This window comes from Saccopteryx leptura, chromosome 2 (genome assembly GCF_036850995.1).
Source record: "Saccopteryx leptura isolate mSacLep1 chromosome 2, mSacLep1_pri_phased_curated, whole genome shotgun sequence".
NCBI classification, from domain to species: Eukaryota; Metazoa; Chordata; class Mammalia; order Chiroptera; family Emballonuridae; genus Saccopteryx; species Saccopteryx leptura.
Window position 1 is genome coordinate 185,021,834 of NC_089504.1, and position 21,272 is coordinate 185,043,105.

The following is a 21,272-nucleotide window of genomic DNA, read 5'->3' on the forward strand; positions in this document are numbered from 1 at the left end:
GCTGGTTGATTTGAACATCAGTCCCAGGCAGGGATGCCAGGTGGATCCTGATCGTGGTGCACATGGGAGTCCGCCTCACCACCTCCCCGCCTCTCGCCAAATAAATAAATAAATAAATAAATAAATAAATAAATAAATAAATAAATAGAATCCTAGAGTTTGCACTCTTTTTGTCTGGCATATTTCACTCAGCAAAATTGTTTGGAGATTCATCCATGTTGTTGTATCAATAGTTCCTTTTACTGCTGAGCAGTAGTCCACTGTATGGATGTACCACAGATTATTTACCCATTCAGCTAGCAAACAGCCTAAATGATAGACATTTCAGTTGTTTCCGGTTTTTGTCTATCACAAATAAAGCCACCCTTCTTCCTTCTGAGACCACACCTATGTGCCTCCGTGCTCTGATCACAAACATCAAGATACACGCATCACCACCAGGTCTTTGGTTCTTCCTCCCACTGTCACCTTGAACCTGAGTTGTGCAGGTTTAGAGAATCAGGCTTCTAGACCTTGAGCATGAGGGAGCAAGACTCAGCAAAAAGACCAGAGGTTTGTTCTGAATTTTTTTTTAATAAATAAACAAAATCAGCTAGATTGATGCAGCAAACTAAAGTCAGAGGAGAGGGAGGAAAGAGCCCGAGTCAGCATTGCGATCTCTTCCCCAGCCCTCTGGGCTAAGGCATTTTTTGAGAAACAGGTCCTTGGGGTCCTGTTACACTGGGTGGATGGGAGAGGAAAGGATTAGGGTCCCTTCTCCCCACCTCTGCATCAGGACATTGCTGACCTTTTCACCCCACCCCACGATCCCATCCTGATTTACTCCTCTCGTCTCACAGCATTCTAAGGGGAAGTTTGGGGGTGCTCCTCCTGGAAGGAGGTCTGTGCCCCTGAGCAGACAGATCTGGCAAAATCCTGGTGGGATACCAGCAACCCACTCAACCTCTTCATCCCGATAAGTCGTCCCTGGGGAAGGGATGGAGGGGACACACAGGCCGAGCTGGGACAGAGGCGGCTAGGCAGGGCCTGGTGCAGGGTGGTCGTCGGAACCCAGCTCCGGGTGCCCATCAGCCACCAGGATGGGGTGTGCGTCAGGGCCTTCCCGCCGGGGACTGCTCCAGTTGCTCCTCAGAATAGTGCCTGTCTTTTCTTCTTTGAACTGTTGTCGGTCTTCCCGCGGGATCTTCACCGCATGGTATTGGGGCACGGTGGCCTCGGGGTGCCGTGCCCGCTTGAAGAATCCCATCTGTAAGAACACCAGGCCAGACAGGAGGAGCCTTCAGGGCTAAGGTCCCTGGAGCAAATGCCGGGCACAGCCCAGCTTCAGGCCTCTACCCAGTGGCCAGGCCAGAAAGAAGCATCTGCAGCAGGAAGAAGATGGGCTGGACGGCACCTAGTGCGGTAAGCAGCCACCACAGGTGCTGCCGTCAGTGCCGAGTCCCTGCCGGACTCCCCGGGGCCTCAGAGCAAGAGAAAAGCCAGGAGGGGGCCCAGGTGAAGACCAAGGACATCGCCTTTGGCAACTGAAAGGGGGCTGATGGTGTAACAACATCAAGACAGCTGACCCCAAATGTTTCCACCAACCCAAGCTTTTTAGAAGACCCAATAGCATTGCCCAAAACACAAATGAGATTGGAGGGAAAACATGGCTTCCTAGAGCCCTGCATACTCTGAAATGACTCCTCTCAAGCTTCATACACTCTGTGTTCTTGAACACTGGGCAGCACCTTCCTTAGGACAGAGCCTTCTAACCATGAATATGGTGGCCAGACCCCTCCCTAAATCATGAACATGCCGCCTCTTACAAGGTGGAAATGTGCCCCTTGCACACTCACACTCAGGACTCCTACATGCTCAGACTGCACGGTACCTCCTTGCACATGTCTGCACACTCATGCCCAAGAAAAGACAGGCACGGCACCTCCCTGAACTCCACATGCTCACACTCTAAGATCCTGCTCAACCTCCTGTGCATGCCCCAGACTGTGGATACTCATTCTTATGAGCTCACTCCAGTTTCTATGACTCCCCCCAACCCCATGCAATCTCATTTCTTCCCCCTGAGTGTTCCTGGTCCCCTGAATGCTAGCACCCTACTTACACTCACACACAGAGCCCTCCACACACATGGTTGTACACTCGTGCACACATAATTGCACACAGACAAAAATTACCCCACAGTCCCTGGACCCCCAGCGTCCAAGGCTGAGGGCTGCATGGCCAGACGGGCCCGGTGGTAAGTTAGTGGGGGAAGAAGAGTTCTGGCTGCTCCAACGAAAGAAGCCACACTGGGAAGCCAAAGCAGGAGGGGAGCAAATGAGGGGCTAATGGGACAGCTGAGGAAGGATGGGCTTTAGCTCTGCTCTGTCCCCTTTCTGTGGGGGCAGGGAGCAGGGATCTTAGAGCCAGTTTCATAAAAGCATCCATCTTCCCCCAAAACAACCAAGTTCCCAACGGTTTGGATGCCACTCCAGAGGCCTGGTCCGGTGATGACTCACATTTGTCAAAGGGTGTGTTTGGTCTGTAATTGGTTGGAGGTGGGATGGAAGGGTTCTCTCCACAGAGCCCCAAGGACAGCATGGTCCCACCTGGCCTAGAGGTGACACACGGCTCGGGGTATAACTGCTTGTGAGGAATGTGACTCCTTGTACCAAGTGCTTTTATGTCTATGCCGCAGACACAAATGTAACTCAGTCTATACTCAGTGTTTACCAGAATGGTTCACAGAGAACCTGCTATGTGGGGGCTCCACATTCAGTCTTAGGGGCAGTTCCCAGGGCGTAATTCTCCATGTTGTTGGCCTTCGTGACCACAGCTTCCTTCCCAGCCTTGCTCTGCCATGCTTTAATTAAATCAGGCCACACTGCCCTGCCTCCATAACTCTGCCTCCAATGGTCCTTCTGGAGGGCCCAGACCCCACCCACCTCATCTCCCACATCCAGATCCTACTACCCCACCTTCTTCTAAGGCCCAGCTCAGGGCCTCCTGCTCTCAAGCCATCCCTCCTCTGAACTCCTGTTTTACTGACTTCGTGCCTTCTGCTGTCCTTGACTACAAGGCTCCCCTCCCCCACTAGATTATCAGATCCCTGAGGATAAGATCTGCATCTGACTTATCTCTGAAACATCCAGGACCTGACAGAGCCCCTGGTACAGGCAGTTCTCACTGAAGAGTTGCTGAGTGAATGAGAGAGTGGGTGGGTGAGAATCACAGCATGAAAGGCCACCTGTGTGACAGGGGAGCCCAGCCCCCGGCCCCACCCTCCCAGAGCCACACCTTCCACATGAGCAGCACCAGCAGTGCCAGCACCAGCAGCCCCGCCAGTACAGCCAGGAGGATGACCCACCAGGGGACTCCCTCTGCCACCACGGCCACCGGGTCCAAGTACACCACCACTGGGATCTGGGGAGCAAAGGATTCATGGAACAGGAGCTGGGGCAGCCAGAGAGAAGTGCTCCCACCGGCACCTGCCAGCCCTGCAGCTCACCACTGTGGAGGCATCTCTAAGCACCAAGTTCTTAATGGAGGACTTCACGGTGATGTTGGCTCGAACAATCACTTCCAGGGACTTCACAGCTGAGTACTCCTAAGGGAGCAGGGAAGCAGATCCTCCTCCTGAATGCCCCCTGTCCCCTCACCTCCCCCAGCTCTTAAAATTATAAATGGAATGATGCCCAACACAGAGGGTGTTCCTGCTCCTCTCAGATTAAGGGTATGCTGCATTTGGACAGGGAAGAGGCAGAAGGAGAAGAAAGTCCTGGAGGGGGTGCTGCAGAGGAGGACACCCAGCCCACACCCTGCCCAGCAGTGCTCTCACCTCCAGGAAGGTGCTGTTCCAGAGGCGGCCCCAGACATGTAGCACAGCTGCACGGTCAAAGCTGTAGAGTGGGCAACTGAACAACACACAATTGGCCGTGCCCCGGGCGCAGTCCTGGGAACCAAGATGGACAGGGCTCTGAGCTGCTGAGCCTGCCCAGGGCCTAGCATCCTCCAGGAAGTCTTCCCAAACTAACTCTGTGGTCCAAAATAGCAACCTACCACAAATCTGGGCTATTTGGCTTTGAAATGCATAGGGAGCAAGGAGGAGGGCTTTCCCTTGACAGCAGTAGTCAGAGTAGCTTCGCCAGCTGATGCCAATGTTACCTAATGTCGGTCCCATTTATTGAGCACCTACTGCCTGCCAGGTGCGTATCTCATTTAAGCTTTACAACTATCCTTCAAGGTGCATATTATCATAGAGGCCAGATGACCTACCTGAGGTCCCAAAGCTGAGACATGGTGAAGCACAGGTCCACGCTGGGCAAAGCCATGCTCTTTCCTACAGTGGGCCCAAATTCACTGGCAGAGGAGGGGGCTGCCCCAGGAGCTGCTGGGGGACCAGGCACTCAAGCCCAGCTCTGTCCAGGTCTGACCTATGTCCAGTTGGCCTAATCCCACATAATGGTCTATTTGCCTAAAAACTATGCTATACTCCTAACTATATCCATAAACAGGAAAGTGGCTTAAGAGTGTTTAAATTCTGTGAGTCATCTTATTTTGCCACTTTTGAGCAAATCAAAATCCCTTGGTTGAGTTGTTTAGAAGCAAGGCCTTCTGCCTTAATTTTAAGTCAACAAATTAATTTCCAAGTTCTTAGTACAAAAGGAGTTCTTTCAGGGGAAAGTGGTCACATGGAGAGAGGTAAGACTATGCACACAACAGGGACATAGCAATTACACAAGTTCACCTTATGCCCAGGCGCCTTCATTGGCCTCATGACTGCTCTCAGGGCAGCAGGGAGCTGAGGACCCTGGAGGGGCAGGGTGTGACCGTGGAGCTCCCTCCCAGACAGATGACACCAGAGCCGGTCCAACTGCTTACATTCCCCTGCAAACAGTCTCTTCGACTCCTTGCCCAGGTATATCCATACTTGGGTTCACCTCCTGCAACTGGCCAAATACCCCCTTAATCTGTGTCCCCTCCACACTGTCACTGCCAGCACCACTGGCGAGGGATGAGCAGAGTGTGTGCCAGTTTGCTCCATAAATCCACTTAAAGAACCAAACTATGTAAAACAAGCAGTTTAAAAGAGGGGGGAAACTGCCCAAAAGGGATAGACTTAATGAATCACACATAATATACTATAATTTTAATCATTAGAATTTTTTTTAACTTAAAATGTTTTTAACATTGTAAAAATCAAACAAGTTTTCTTACACAAACTGGCATTTTTGTCCTAAAAGAGTTCAAAAGAACAAACAGATCTCAAAGATAGCTAAAAACATCTCACTCCTAAGCCGTGGCCGGGTAAAGTCAGTGGGTTAGAGCATTGTCCCGATACCCCAAGGCTGTGGGTTTGACCACTGGTCAAGGCACATATAAGAATCAACCAATGAATGAACAAATAAGTGGAATAACAAAGCAATGTCTCTCTCTCTCCCCCTCTCCTCTCTCTCTAAAATCAATCAATAATTTTTTACAGCCTGACTGATGGTGTTGCGATAGATAAAGCGTCAACCCAGAAGGCTGAAGTCACCAGTTCAAAGCCCTGAGGCCACTGGCCTGAGAGAGGGAATAGTCCACATGGTCCCAAAGCTCGCCAGCTTGAGCCCAAAGGTCGCTGGCATGAAAAGCCCAAGGTCGCATGCTTGAGCGAGGGAACACTGGCTCAGCCTCAGTCACGTCACACACAAGAAGCAATCAATGCACAACTAAAGTGAAAGCAACTATAAGTTGGTATTTCTTGCTCTCTCTCCATTCTTGTCATGCTCTCACTGTCTCTCTCAGTGAGAGAGAGAGAGGGACAGACACGGACAGACAGAAAGAGGAAGAGATGAGAAGCATCAGCTCATAGTTGCAACACCTTAGTTGTTTGTTGATTGCTTTCTCATTTGTGCCTTGACTGGGTGGCCCCAGCCAAACCAGTGACCCCTTGTTCAAGCCAGCAACCTTGGGCTCAAGCCAGCGACCTATGGGCTCAAGCCAGCGACCTCGGGTTTTGAACCTGGGACCTCAGTTTCCCAGGCCAATGCTCTATCCACTGTTCCACCACCTGGTCAGGCAAAAAAAAATTTTTATTAATAATATCCTTTTACAATTTTTTTTTAAGTGAGAGAAAGGGAGATAAAGAAACAAACTCCCACATGTGCCCCAACTGGGATCCACCCAGCAACCTGTCTGGGGCCAATGCTCAAATTAACCAAGCTATTTTTAGCACCTGAGGCTGACACACTCGGGCCAACTCAGCGATCCTCAGTGCCTGGGGCAGACACTTGAACCAATAGAGACACAGGATGTGGGAGGGAAAGAGGGAGAGATGGGGGGAGAGGAGAGGGAGAGAGAAGTAGATGGTTGCTTCTCTTGTGTGCCCTGACCAGGGATCAAACCAAGGATGTCCACAGGCTGGGCCACATTCTGTCCACTGAATCAACTAGCCAGGGCCTTTTTTCACAAAATTTTAAAATTTTTTTTAAAGTCATCCCATCCCTATAAAATATTATATTTTGTATAAATGTAAGTATACACTGCTGCCTTGCTCTGGAATAAGCACTTGGGGGGTAGGGGGACCTGTGATGTCAGCAGCTTCTTCACTGGTATGATGTGAACGGTGTGAACGGTCTCTCACACCTCTCAGCAGGCGGCCAGCTTTCCTGGACATCCACCGCACAGAATGAAGCTCCGTGCCCCGCATCCTCTGTCACACCACCACACACACCCCCATTCTGCCTGTACCACATCTGCCCTGCCCTCACCAAGGTGATGTTTTTCTTCTTCCCAGCAGAGGACACTGGCCACCACGACGTGCTGGACTCCTGCTGCTCATGAGGCTCCTGCTGCTCTGGCTGCTCCAGCTCTCGACGTCTCCTGTCCCTGCTGTCCACATCCTGGATATGGGGAGGGGGCCCAGTGAGTGTCCTTCCAAACACAGCAATCCTAGATAGCATCTCCTCCCCACCACCTTCTCCTGGCCCTCACCCACCCACACATGCCCAGCCCCATGAGCCCTTCCCAAAGTCTAACACCCTCCGACCTGCTCCGGCAGCCCCACCCACACCCTCCTAAGCCTCACCAGGTGAAGGATGTTGGGCCTGGGGGAACAGAGCCCCTTCTGCCCAGGCCCCTGCCCGCCCTCCAGCTCCACCCGCATGGGGTACAGCAGCCACTTCCCATTGGCAATCTCGTGGGGCCACATGATGTTGAGGAAGGCAGAGCCAAGGGTGTTGAGCGACTGGCCCTGGTTAGAGACCTGTGAGCACAGAGTGAAGGAAGGGAGTTCTGTTTCTGGGCGGTCCTAAATTTGAGGAGTTAGAGAGGACAGGGTTGAGGAGAGCGCCTCGGGAATCACAGTTTCAACAAAGATTCAAGATCCCAGACCCCACTGTGCTTGCCCCGAACCCAGAAAAACCTAGAGATGTCATTGGAAGGTGTGGGGAAGCCCCAACCAAGCCAGAGCAGAGTTCTGGGGGAGACATCAGCCCTCTCCCCATGTTCCCATCCCCCAGCTTAGGCCCCAGACAGAAAAGCTTCCTCGGGCTCTCTTGCCACTCCCCAGACCAGCCAGTGAGATGCCCAGGCAGAGACAATCAGGAAAGGGTCGGTTGAGACCTCTTGCACAAACACCTGCCCACAGACAAGATCCAGGAGCAGCGGAAGGCCTCAAACTCACCATACATTAGAAGGGCCCCAACCCTTGAGACACGCTTCAGCCCCTTCTCTGTGCCAAGGAAAAATGGGGACCATGATGAAACACGTACCAGAACACTTACCGTGACCTCATACTTGACCTTGCTGCCCACATCCCGCTCAGACCGCATGGCGCTTTCACCCCGCACCGTGCCAGAGAAGAAGAGCTGCTGGGGAATGGCCACTCTAGAGAAGAGGGGTCAAAATGAGGACTGAGGAGACCTGGGACCTGATGGAGGGTCAGAGTCCAGGCCTGGGCTTTTGGAGTGGCACCCTCCAGCGCAGGTGCCCAATGGGGCAGGGCTTACCCTGTGATGGACAGTGGCAGCTCAATGAAGACAAGGGCACGGGCAGAGACTGGGTGCAGCTCCTGCTCGCTGATCCTGGTATGTGGGCAAAAGCAGGTGTGGGCAGCAGGCACAGGCACACCTCAAGGGGTCAGCCCCTTCTAGCTGGACATCAATTCCACTGCCTCAACCCTCACCCCGCCCAAGCCCCACCAGGCTTACGTGGCTAATAGCAGCTCTACCTCCAGCTCCGTAGTCTCAATGGTGATCCCTGAGGTGCTGAGGATGAGGTAGAAGGTGATCTAGGCCAAGGGTGGAGTGGGATTAGAGTCAAGGGATGCCAGGGGCTTGAGGAGGAGCCAGGGGTTAGCGGTCCCTCAGACAGGGATAAGGGCAGACATGCCAACCTGGGCATCTCTCTTCATGGGGTTCCCCAGCTCACACTCAACACGAGAAGCATTTTCATTGAACAGGCACAGTGGCTTCTCCTGGAGTGGGGAGAGAAGAAAAGGTCAGTTTGGGTTACTGCAGACCCCCAAAACCATGCCCCCTGCCCGGGTCCTCACCGCAGGGTCCAGGGCCCTCACTCCTGAGTAGTGCAGAGAGGCAGGGAGGCTGACCAGGAGCTGGGCTTCATGGGCATCATCCCCATCAGCCTGGGGCTGCACTGGATCCGAGGGCAGATTGGTGACCTTCAGCTCCAGGCCGATAAATGGCTGCCCACTCAGTGCAAACAGGGCTGTAGTCCCATCCGCATCCCTGGAGGGTCAGATCCTACTCACTCTGACCCTGCCCTGCCCACTCCTGCCTCCCTCTTCCAGTGAATGCCACTGGCCTCTGTCCCTGAGCCTCTGCTCCTACCAGTCCAAACCTCAGATCCTCCCCATGTTCCAGAGATCCAGACCAGGAGTCAGGGACCTCCATTCTGGTCCCAACTCCACCACTGACTTACCTCTCTAGGCCTCTGTCCTCCATCTACGAAGTGGAACTAATAATAATTCCTACCTTATGGGGTTGTAAACACTCACCAGTGAGAGGTACATAAACTGCACATATTATATCTATTGTGAAGGATTGCTCCACATCTGTTCTCTGAATTATCAGCAGGTCCTCCCTAGCCTTCCTCCCGCCCTCTGCATGCTCAGCCCCTCCCTCTGCCTGGCCCTCCTGAGGGAGCTTCCTTCCCTTCCTTGAACTCTTGCCTGCCCGGCCCAGATGCTCCCACTCCCCCTCACATGGGCAGAGGCTGGAACTCCGTGTCGCTGAGCCGGGCACAGAAGCGGGCATGGACCAGCTGCAGATTACTCTGACAGATCTTATCTTCACCACAGCCTTGCTTCAGGAAGTGGATCTGGAGAGAGATTTGAGGATGAGGAGGTCATTCCCAAGGGGTCAGGAAGGCAGCAAATGCATAACCAAGGCACATGGTGGGTCGAATACCACAGGGTTACACAGCCTGGTTCCAACTCTCAGATCTGCTGCTCACTAGGTGGGTGATCCTGAGCTGGTCACCAGACCACTCTGAATTTCACCCTCATCAGTAAAAGAATGGAAGTATTAGGATGCTGTGACAGTGACTAGCAGGCTGGTCCACAGCGAGCCCGCATTCCCAGCCTTCCTTGCATGTAACTGAGTTCTAGATTCAGAAGGTGAAGAGAAAGTGAAGAGTGCCACTTCAAGACTGGCCATGAGGACAACATAAGGAGCTTCATGCTCCTCCTCCCAGCTGACCAGTATGGACCTTGGAGGCCACATGTGAATATGCCAGACTTCCATGAGCCTGGGTCCCTGAATGACCACATAGAGTCAAAGGAACATTGTACCCTCTGACTAAGAACACATGACCTTTTGAGCCATTTTTCATTTGGGGGTCTGCTTGCTGCAGCACCTGGAGATACGAGGAACTACTAAAGAAACATATGAAAGAACTTTGCAAGCTATGAATGAGTGTCGCAGGTGAGGAGCTATGATCATTGCTTCTCCAAGCTCCTTTTTCTGGCCTGTAGTAGACTGCAAGTGGCAAAAAGCCATTATAGATTGGAGGCTTAGCAAAAGGCTAAATTCTCCCCCCTCCACCTCCATATTGGCTATGATGCTGAGTATTTGCACCCACTCCACTTGCTTCCTTAAATTGCTGGAAGCAATATACATGCCCTTCCTCTCACCCTTTGTTTGTTCAGATGTGGGTTGATTTCACTTATGCATGGTGGGGAGATTCCTGTTTATGCCTTAACAGTGTTCCTGTTTTAGCCTGGATGTGTAACTTTGTATCAAAGACTTCCTTACTTGCATATGGCTATATAATAAAGCAAACTGGGGGCTATATGGGGCTCGCTTGGATATTGCCATCAGCATTGAAGAGGCCTCCTGATCCCATCCTTTTTTCTTAATGAGTCTGTTTTCTTAATTCTGCACTGTTCTCCCTCAAGACTCGGAATTACGAGCCGCGCTGGTCCGCGGCACTGGGCTAAACCAGACAGAATCCATGCTCACCTCTGCCCTCTGGGTGCTGGGCTGGTAGGCATTGAGGATGGGGGCCACTGGGGGCAGCCCCTGGCCGGGAACCTGTTGCCAGAGCTGAGGGATCTGGAGACTGTAAGACAGGGTCACCACAATGGCCCGAAGCTTATCTTTGACATTCTCCTGAAAAGGCAAAAGATAGAATGAATATAAAGATATATTAAGATAATCCCCAGGCCCCAGTCAGACCTAGGACAAATTCTGAAACTTGGGAAGAAGTTTAGGGACATGAAGGAAAGAGGTAGAGAAGTGAGCAAGGAGGAGGGAGAGCAACTGGGGTGGAGAAGGGAAGAGAGCCAGGATTTAGGGCTCTGAAGACCAGATATGACAATGGATCCTGCCATCTCCATCCCAGGGAGTAGAGAACTTGGCAGGAGACATAAGAAAGCAACAGATGAGGAGGAGGTCAGACCAAAAGGGAGCCTTCCCAAAAGTCAAGATCTCAAAATGAAGTGTGAGTGTACTAGGAAGAAGCTAAGAGGAATCCAGGAAAAGAAATGGTACAATGATAACAATCCTCAGAGACCAAGGGGGCAGTGTCAACCTGTAACTGAAACACGGTGTCTCCACAGCCTCGGGCCTGCTGCTGTTTCAGCCACATGGTGCCTGAGGCCTGGTGTTTAGGGTCATCGGGGCCACGGCTCAGGAAGGTCACACGGGGAACCTGGCCCCGGAGCCTGCGGTCTGTGTCCCCATCTAGCACATAATCCAGGGCTGTGGCATGTGGGGAAGGGAGAGGAGACAGTGAGCTAGGAAACTGTTTCCATCTGACCCTGTTCCCAAGGGCCCATCTCTCCAACCTTGGAGTGACCTCCCTGAAACCCAGCAGAGTGGGAGGTGGGAAGGAGACCTCACTCACCCAAAACAGGGCTGTAGCTGCTGGGGGTTGCAATGTAGCTAAAACAGACCCTTAGGTCCACGCTGTGGGGAGCAAAGGGTAGCTCTTAAGTCCAGCAAGGTCCCACCCTCACCCTGCCCACTCCTGACCCAGCCTCAGCGCCAGTGCCAAACTAGGCAGAGGAACTGAGAGGAGAAAGGGGCCTGGAAGCCCTGGGGGTCCCTACCCAGCCTCCCTCCCCTCACGTTCCGCCTCACCAGACCGAGTGGCCGCCAGCACAGTTGGACTGTTCTAGGTCAATGGTTCGTGGAGCAATGAGGACCTCGTGGGAGACATGAAGGACAGGTCTGGCCCTGGGGAATAGGAGTTGAGGGCGCAAAAAGCATGAGAACATGAGGCTGGGAAATTTGGGGGCAGGGGGCTCTTCAGCATCGGATTTGGCATGAGTGGGGTTTATGTGGCCTCAGGACAGAAGACAGAAGAGAGGGGCAGACGCTCACCTGAAGAGCACAGCAGTGTCAGCCAGGGAGCCCACCAGCAGGTCGGGGTAATGGTTCCCATCCACGTCCAGGCCGCCCGACAGAGAGTAACCAAAGCTCTTTACGCTCACTGCCTCGCCCTCCAGCACCTGCAGGACCTCACTGTCAGCTCCCTGCATCCACCACTCAGGCCTCTGCCTCCTGCCCTGCCCTCTGTTGCTGTGCCCTCTTGTAACCCCCTACCCCCACAATCCAACAAGCCCCCTCACCTGGGAAGGTTTGACAACAACCCCCAGGCTGTTCCCATGGTAGATAAAGACTTTCCCGTCCCCATCAAAGGGAGCGCCCACTGCAATATCTGCGGGGGAGCAGAAAAGGCAATCAGACTCTGGGCACAGGGGTGACGAGCTCTAAGCCCCAACTTTCTCTCCGTCACTCAGTTCCGTATCACATTTATTCTATTTTACTGAGAAGCCACTAAGTCCCAGGCACCTTACACACATCATTTTTAATGCTCTCAGCTACTTGCTACAGATCCTACTTGCTCAGAAAGGTTAGGTAACTCCCCCAAGGTCATAAATCTGGTCAATGGTTAAGTTCAGATGTGAGCCCGCATTGCTTCTCTCTCTAAGCCCCCCAAAGACCTCTCATTGATCGCTGAGGCAATTCCCTGTCCCTGTCCCTGCCCCCTCTCTCTCCTGAGGTTTTCCAGTTCCCAGTCACACCTGGGAAGCCATCTTGGTTGAGGTCTCCGAGGATAGCCAGGCTGATCCCAAACATGGAGTTGGGGGAGCCACAGAGTCGAAGAGGGGAGATCTTAGCCCAGTGACCCCCCTGGTTCATGTACACATACACAGCACCTCCCAGCTCTTCTTGGCGCTCAAAGAAGTGGGGGGCACCCACTACCAGGTCTGCCCAACTATGGAGAAAGAAAGACAGTCAGTATGGGGCCCTGTCTGGCAGGGGAAGTAAGGAGATGCCAGAGGCCCTTCGGACTTCCTGGACCCGGCTTCCCACTGCTCCACTCCACTCTGCCCACTCACCCATCATTGTTAAGATCAGCCACAGCCAGCGAGTAGCCAAAGCCGGAGGTCAGGCGCTCACCAGACAACATAACTTCGGGCACCAGGCGACTGGCACTGTCTTTGCGCAGAATGATCACAGCCCCCTTGTGGTTGGCACGGGGAGCTCCTGCCACGAAGCTCAGCTCATCTGCACGCACCAGACCCTTCCCCGAATCAATGGAGAAACCTGGGCGGGGTGACCTCCCAGTGAGTATTCTCTGTAAGACTCAGGAGCCAGGGTGTGTCTCAGCCCCCACTGCCCCTTCCTCGCTGATCTGGAGCCAAAGATAGAGGCACCCTCCAAGTTATCACCATAGTTGGACTTCCCCTGCCTCTCCAAAGGTCTAGCAGCCACTCCCCCACACACCCAGAGATGAGAGTTTGGCACAAGAAGTGCAATGAAGTCAGCTTCCAGGACTGGGGAGGAAAACGAAAGGCTTTTCTGACCCAGAAGCCAGACACTGGGCAGGAGTGAGCGCACCAGCAGGAGCTGGGGCAGCGCCCCACACCTACGATCCCCAGAGAAGGGTTCTCTCCTCCGCACACCCAGAGGCCCCCATCCTCTCCAGTGCACCTCCTTCTCCCCCTCTTGCACCATCTGGTAGGGAGAGGAAGTCTTCACATGGATGGGGGAGAGAGAAGGGGAAATGTGGGGGAGAGCTTGATTCACCCAAATATCTCCCAGGCCTCCTTTCCTCCTTCTCTGCAGTAAGATGCAGGTAAGACAATAAGAGGAATTTACCAATAACGGCTAGACTTTTTTCTGGCATGTGCCCACCATCTGTCCCTAAGAAAATGTCTCCATAGATGTCTAGCCTCCATCTCTCCCAGCCTGGTCTACGCCCACCTAGTTCTTTCTCGATGAAGACCCCTGTAAACAGACCCTTAGGTTTTTCCCGTTGGGGCCTCTTCTTCTTATGCCTGATCACTGGCCTCAACTTGTCCCTGAAATTTGGGCCCAAACATGTGTTTCCCTGGGTGTGTCTTAGGGGGAACAGAGGAGGAGTGGAGGGGAAGCCAGACCAAGCCCCCAGGGCACAGGAGAATGTGGGTGGGAGCTTACAAACCTAAGTAGCTATTCAGGGCCAAGTCTCCGGCCGGTCCTGGAAGCCGGTCAGCAGGGTCCAAAGTTTTATACACCAGCTGGTCAGGGTCTGAGCTATCAATGTTGGTCACAAAGAGCAACCCTGTGGGGGTCAGGGGGAGGGGGAGACACCAGGGAAGGGACACCCAGCAGACAGGCCACCGAGTGGAGAAACAGAGCCAGACACAAAGGCAAGAAGAGAAAGAGGAAGGGAGAGAACAGGAGAGACATAAAGAGGCCAAAGGGATAAGAACAGAGACAGAAAGACAGAGACGGAAGGGTGGGAGCATGGAGAGGGAGAACAAGAGAGAGGAGCAGAGGGTTAGAGTGATTCTCTGGGCCAGGAGCGGTCCCTACCAAAGTAGCTGTTCGCAGGGACCGGGATGAGGTGGGGGTCCTGCTCCTTCTCACCCCCCGCCTCGTAGGGCCCGTCGTCCAGGTGGGCCAAGTCCACTGAGCCCTGCGCACAGAGCTCCACCCTGGCAGTGCCTGCAAGGACAGATCTGTTAGCACCCAGGGCAGGGAGCAAGAAGCATCCTTCAGGCCGGATGCTCGTTACACAGTCACACAGGGAAGCCCCTCCTCTTCTTCCCACCTCCTTCCAAGCTCCTGCGTGCCATAGACTTGGCACACACACTCACCGAGTGTCAGCTCAGCCAGCGGCAGCGTGCGGAGACGGGAATGGGAGTGATGAGGTGTGGGCTGGTGTGTTGATAGGGAGGACCAGCTGTGCATGTGGGGCTCATGCCAACGTGTTGAGGAACACTCAGCCATGCAAGGAGAGGAAATACCTCCATTCATGTGTGTGCTGGCATGAAGGGGGTGGAAGGTGTGGCAGTGCCCCGGGACTACATGGCAATGAACATGTGGGCATGCTTTGGCCACATGCTGCCTGCAATTCCTCTCTGAGATAAGAGGGCTGTTTGGTTCTCTTGTCCCCTCCCAGAAGAATACTCACCCTTCCAGTTATAGGTTCCTGGGGCCCCAAAGAGGAGGTAGTGGCTGTCGGAGGAGAAGGCAGCAGCTGCTCCCTGCTGGCAGAACCCAAATTGCTCGTGGCCCTGGGGGCGCCCCTCACAGAACTTCCACTCGCCACCATCCAACTCATCATGGATGGCCAGGTCCTGGCTTAGCACAAAGCAGCGGCCAATCACGTCCCTCGTCTCCAGGATTTGGTCCACTCTCTGCCTTGCCTCATATCTGTGTGCACAGGTCTGTGGGAAGAAGAAATGAGAGGCCATTCCACTGGGTGGGCCAGGGACCTGCTTGAGCCACGCTGCACACATGCAGACATTTGGCAGACATGGAATCATAGTCACGTACCACATACACAGACACTCACACTCAAACACACACACCCTACACTGGCATCACTCAAGCACTACCACTAGCCCAGTGTTAGGCAGGTATATTTATAACCTACTACCCCATCAGCACCCACTTCCTTGCCCTGGCAGAAAGAAGCCCATGTTCCACATTCTGCCTGGGCATACACAAGCGTGACTAAGCCAGCACACAGGATTATGTCTCCATGATCATGCCCAGCATGCCAAGTTTGGTCCTGCCTCTGGATCTTCATGAAATCACCTCATCTGCAAAGAACTTCCACCCCTCCCCAATCTCCAAGTATCGCTTATTCTTAAAAGCTTGGCTCAAATCACCTCATTTGCAGGAGCCTTTTCTCTGAACTCCTCTTTCAGACTTTGATAGACTGGGAACTATACCACTCACTTAACATTGACCATACTCTGCCCCATAGTGATCTGTACTAATAATTGTGTATTTGTGCATGTTAGTGATGATATAGAGAGAGACTGAAAAGGAGAGGATAAGAATCTCCATGTACACAGTAGGCTATTTGAGGCATGGATCAAACTTTCCCCTGTCTCTGTAACTAACACAATGCCTGATGCTTAAAAGGCTCTCAGTAAGAATTTGACAAATGACGGCTGGATGAATGTTTAGATGGTTTAAATTTATAAGGAGAAGGACCATGTCTTACACATTTTTATATCTCCCTGAGGTCCCCAGTGTTCTGTGAGCTCATCTATGCATAGGCACAACACACACATACACACACACACACACACTACCCTGGCATACAGTCACAGAAGTGGTACTCACAACAATCTTGCCCCCAGGCCCCTGGCTCCGAACACTAACTCCCAACCATTGGTTCTCTTTGCTCTCCTTCTGCACATCAGCTGTAGGCAGGACACTGGGAATTAGGGGAGGGGAGAGGAGGCCACGTCCTCTTCTTCTCTCATGTGCTTTCCCCACCACACTCCCACAGGGTCCATACCTCCATGGTCAATGTCCACTCTATAGCAGTCAGTCTCCTCCAGGCTCAGGGGACAAGCAAAGAGACCTCCGGTGCGGTTCGCTTGCTGCCCAGGCAAAGCCAGGGCCTGGGGAGCGCCCACCAGCAGCCTGTACGATAGGGCAGAAGTTAACACCCAGAATGCTCTTCTGCTTACAGCTTCCCAGGCCCAATCACTCAGTACCAGGCAGAGTGCTGAAGGACTAAGGACAAGGGCCAAAAGTCAGTTTCTTTAGTCCTGACAAGAGCAGGTTAATATACTTGATACTTGACCATGCAATCATCATATTACACATCACATACTATCTGGATGAGGGACCACATGTGCAGTAGACACACACACACACACACACACACACACACACACGGCAACCCAAACAGCCTAGCCAGCACTGCTAATTTGAAAGAACCACCTGTTCCCAGCACCTGTTCCCTTGTTCCTGACCAGCCATTTCCTACCCACTCTCTGGTCCCATCCCCAAGCTCTGCCCTCTGCCCCAATCCTGTTGAAACCTTCCCAGAAATGCCAAGAATACTGGAAGCAAAAATAACAGGGGCCCAGACTGGCACCATGAGGTGACCCAGGGGTCAGCTACAGAGGCCAAGCAATAGGCTAGATATGGGCCTGCTTCCCCCCACTTCTTCATCAGGGACCCGTCAAAGACCCCACCCCCAGCAATCCTGCCAGCCCAGTATTCTGCAAGGTGGGGGCAAATCTCTCATTTGGTCTCTAAGTCTCCCTCCGTTCTCCCCCCACTTCCTGAATCCCTTTTCCATCCTTCCTTCTCCTCCGCACAGCTACCAATTTCCCACTCCTCCCACCCCATCCCACTCCCGCTCCCTCCCAGCCTTCTCTCCTACTTTCCCCTCAGATGCTTTCCCAGCTACAACTTTCTTGGCAGGACAATTTTCCACAATCACAGCCAAGCCTTCTTCGCTGAGAGAGGACTGTGCTGGGAATGGGGGCCGCCTGGGTCCCTTGGGGCTGAAGCCCCAGGCCAGGAGTGAAGGAGGGGGTACGATGAGGTGATTGTCACCCAGCTGGCTACAAGGATCTTCTTTTCGAAGAAGGACAGACTCAAAAGTGGCAGCAGGGAAAACCTCAAGGCCTCTCTCCCACACTGTTTTCTTCCATCGCCCTTCCTGGGTGGGGGCAGGGGAAGGCCCAAGGCTGTGTGTGACAATACTGCCGACAGGCATCTGTGGGGCACTGTGCCATTTTTGATGGTGCAGGGGGAGGGGAGGGCACAGAGCCATTCTCCCTTTCCACAGCTCCTCCTAGTCTCTGCCCAGCTGTCATCCTGTGTCACAGCCAGTGTCAAGAGAGAAAAGGAGGGGAGGGAGTAGTGGTAAGAAAAAGAGCATGGCATTCATTTGGCTATTTAATGAAAACCTACCTGCCAAGCCCTGTGTCAGGCAATGGTGAGACAAATTCAGCACCTATTCTGGGTCAGGCCCTAGGCTAAATGCCAGGGATATAAAGAACTAACTAACATTTATCACTCTCTACCTAGGTGCGGGCTAGGCAAATTACATGTATATCTCATTTAATAATCACAACAATCTCATGTAAGGCTTCTTTTCTGCTCTTTCAAATGAGGACACTCAGAGACATTAAGTAGTATGCTGAATTCAAATGCACATCTGCCTAACTACAATACCCATGCCTTTTCTTCTTTTTTTTTATTTTTTTATTTTTTTAGGTGAGAGGAAGGGAGATAGTAAGGCAGATTCCTGCATGTACTCCGACCGGGATCCACCCAGCAACCCCTGTCTGGGGCAGATGCTCAGACCAACCAAGCTATCTTTAGCATCCGGGGCTGATGCTCAAACCAGTTGAGCCACTGGCTGCAGGAAGGGACGGGGGAAAGGGGAGGAGAGGAAGAGAAGCAGATGGTCACTTCTCCTGTGTGCCCTGATTGGGAATTGAACCCTGGATGTCCATACGCTGGGCCAATCCTCTATCCACTGAGCCATCAGCCAGGGCGATACCCATGCCTTTTCGACCACACCCAGTGACAGGCCATCTCTAGGACACTGAGAGCCTTCCAGAAAAGGAGGAAAGGGAGCAGGGAGGACCCCTGAGCAAAACAAGAAACTGGGTGGCATGGCCAACCTTCAGAAAGCAGTAATCACATCACATCTACAATACAGGGTTGGTCGACCCTCTCAGAGGCCCTTATTCATCGTTGTGTCACCTCTAAGAGGCTGAACCGTGCTTTATGGAGACTCAGAGACAGCCAGTGCCTCCGACGACCAGTTGCATAGCTAAGCACTGGGAGAAACTAACAGTCAGTGTTCAATGTTCCCATCTCCCCGGAGGTCAAGAGGAAAGAAGAGGGAGAAGGGGAGGGATCCACAGGGAGGAAAGAAATTGAACACATGAATCTACCCAGCCCCACCCTTGGAGAACAGACCAGCCCATCTTTCCTGAAACAAGAGTTCCCACAGGCAGACTCTCTCGTCCCTCCACCTCTGCCCCAGCCATACACTCCTTCCTGGCTTCATCCCACGATCCTCAGACACCCCAGGCCTCTGGACAGAACAGTAGCCACAGCTGCAGCCACTGCAGAAAGAAAAGCAAAAACATGTTGGCAGCTAGGGGTAGAGGGGCAGCCTGGGAGCTGGGCTAATGAAAAAGAAGCCCACAACCACTGCACCTCTTGGTTCTCCACACGCTCCCGGCTCCAACAAAAGTCCAGCCCTTTCTGACTCTCTCAGTCTGCGTGGCCTGTGCAAGAGGTGCTGGGCCTAAAGGCTGGCTCGGTTTGGTGGTGCTCTGGCCAAGCCTTTAGATCTGGGCTTGCTGTAAAGATGCTGAAACTATTCTTTAGCTATAGTACTAACATTTTCATATCCCTCACTATGGGCCCAGCATTGTTCTAAGTACATACTGGGGAAGGAGACCTGGAGCTCAAAAGCTAGGGATGAGCAAGGTCTCTCACCTGCTAACAGGCAGTAGAACGCCCCCTGCTGGAGCAAAACCCGGGTTAGGCAGTTAGGCCCCTGTGGGAATGCCCCTAACTTGACTCTGGGAAACAGAATCAGGGGCCACCTTCAGAGATGAGGGGAAATGACAAGAGACCAAGCTATTAAAAATAACCTAGAATTTGCCTGGAAATAGCTCAGAGAGCTCATCATGTCCTAAAAAGGGATTCAATTCTGGAACTCTGGCAGATGGGGGCAAGTGGGGAGGGAGACAGATGGGGGAGGAAGTAGACAGAAGACTGAAGAAGAAATGAAGTCAGTTGCTTTCTATTTCTTCCAAATTTTGGGGGACCACTGCCCCTGCTCCCCGATGACAGGGATAATGAAAGAAGAAAGATCAAAGCTAGCCCCTCCTCCCTGAGCAGGAAAAGAGAAATGAGCTCTTGTCACTACCCTCTGCCCCCCAGGCCAATAGTAGCAAAGAGAAGACGGTCCCTGTGGATGGCATTGATCCGAGTAATGGACACTTAGTGTGGCTTGAGCCTGGCCATAGTAGACAGATGCCCCTGGCATGAGGGAGTGCAAAGCTCGCTTCCCTTTCTTGCCTCTCTTTTTTAAATCATCCATGTAGCTGGAGCTAATAGCACAGGAAGCATGACAGTCACAGGCCTTATACACAAGTGTGTCCTTCTCCCATGGGTCCTGAACTGATTAGAAAGTAACCAGAATTGTCCTCTGCCTCTCACTCCTCCCTGCCTTCCCTCACTGCTGAGATTCCTGGAGCTGGAAATTGCCTAAGGAGGAGGAAGGGGAACAGCCTGGCCTGCATCCTTCTTGGATCTCTCTCTCTCTTTCTCTCTCTGCTGCTGCTGCTACAATTTTTGAGGGCTCTGTTTTCTGCCACTCTCTATCACTAAAACACCTAGTGCAGGTTACCAGACCCTGCCAAGTCCTCTCCCAGCTTTCCCATAGTCTTGAACCACAGAAGTGGCCTCTCTCCTGGCCTCCCAGAGTCCGGCTGCCTTGATTCCATCCTATAGCAGTGAACTGGCAGGAAATTATTTCTGAAGTCGACCGTCCACCCATCCCATGGTACCTTTAGCCTCCCTGTTCCTTCCCTCTTCCTGTCCTAAGAACAGACAGAATGCTCAGTACCCCTCCCTGAGGGAATTCAGTCCTCTGAAAAAGGAGGGGAGTCACACACCCTGGGACTGGAGCGTGGGTGCAAGTTGAGGGAATAAGGGAGGCAAATGGAAACAGTCTCTGCCAAGACAAGAACCTCGCTCTCCAGCTCATCCCCAAAGCAAGAGCCTGGGTCTCCCAGCCTGAGGGTTCAGGCTTCCAGACCCGAGACAGAGGAGGCAAGGCTCAGGCTGGGTTGCAGGATATCTGTGGACAACCCCAGGATATCTGGGGTTCGAGGACTGAGAGATGAGGTAGGGGTGGGGACCTGTAGCTCGAGAGCAGGGACTCGAAGCGGTTGCGGTGACTCACCAGCTCTGGGATCGGGGTTGTAATTGCCGGTGCAGAGCCACAGAGAAGCCGAAGAGGCTCCCCGGCTCTCCCTCCTTGCGCAGCGCGCCCATCACATCCAAATTAAAGGCAAGAACCCCTGGGGAGAGCAGTCCGGCGAACAAGATGCCAAGAAGGTAACAAATCCCGGGGGGCCCCCGATGATCGCGGCCCGGAGTCCCCGCCATGGGGGAACCCCACATGTGCTCCCTGCAGGCGCAAGGAACTTCGGTCGCGTCCCGAGCCCCAGGACCTACAGGCGGGTCCTTGGTCTCGAGTCCCGCTGGTCTTCAGGGCTGTCCCCACGCCAGAAGGCACTACTGCGGCAGCCTTGGCTGGGCTGGGCGTCCGCTAGGACTCCTGCCTCCGCCCCCGGGTGCCGCCGCGCCCCGCCCCGCCCCGCCTTGCCCTCGGCCCGCCCCTCCGCTCGGCAGCAGGTGGAGGCCACGCTGCATCGCCAAGGGATGCCCAGGCCGGCGGCCACGGGTGTGACCTGGCCTGGCACGCTTGTCTCCCGGCCCTGCTCTGCCCCACCGCCCTCAGCGTTCCCTCCTTCCCCTCGCTCCTGCCTAAGTCCG

At 53.3% G+C, this 21,272-nt stretch overlaps 1 protein-coding gene across 3 annotated transcripts; it reads right to left on the reverse strand.

Moving 5' to 3' along the window:
- Positions 1 to 565: 565 nt before the first annotated feature.
- ITGA7 (integrin subunit alpha 7) lies at positions 566 to 21,028 on the reverse strand. 3 transcript variants are annotated; one of them, XM_066369700.1, is made up of 26 exons: positions 20,677 to 21,028; positions 16,237 to 16,364; positions 16,059 to 16,138; positions 14,893 to 15,148; positions 14,346 to 14,423; positions 13,918 to 14,037; positions 12,830 to 13,037; positions 12,512 to 12,705; positions 12,056 to 12,144; positions 11,808 to 11,935; positions 11,565 to 11,660; positions 11,329 to 11,390; positions 11,014 to 11,183; positions 10,443 to 10,592; positions 9,185 to 9,300; positions 8,516 to 8,708; positions 8,357 to 8,437; positions 8,172 to 8,251; positions 7,971 to 8,045; positions 7,746 to 7,848; positions 7,049 to 7,225; positions 6,732 to 6,863; positions 3,818 to 3,931; positions 3,488 to 3,586; positions 3,277 to 3,402; positions 566 to 1,246 (listed from the first exon to the last, which is right to left on the reverse strand). In XM_066369700.1, the coding sequence occupies exons 1-26, from the start codon at positions 20,895 to 20,897 to the stop codon at positions 1,016 to 1,018; spliced, it is 3,507 nt and encodes a 1,168-aa protein (XP_066225797.1). In that variant the 5' UTR covers positions 20,898 to 21,028; the 3' UTR covers positions 566 to 1,015. The 3 variants fall into 3 exon arrangements, with proteins under 3 accessions (XP_066225797.1, XP_066225799.1, XP_066225798.1); XM_066369702.1 differs by lacking the exon at positions 14,346 to 14,423; XM_066369701.1 differs by lacking the exon at positions 13,918 to 14,037 and having other exon boundaries at positions 14,292 to 14,423.
- Positions 21,029 to 21,272: the final 244 nt, after the last annotated feature.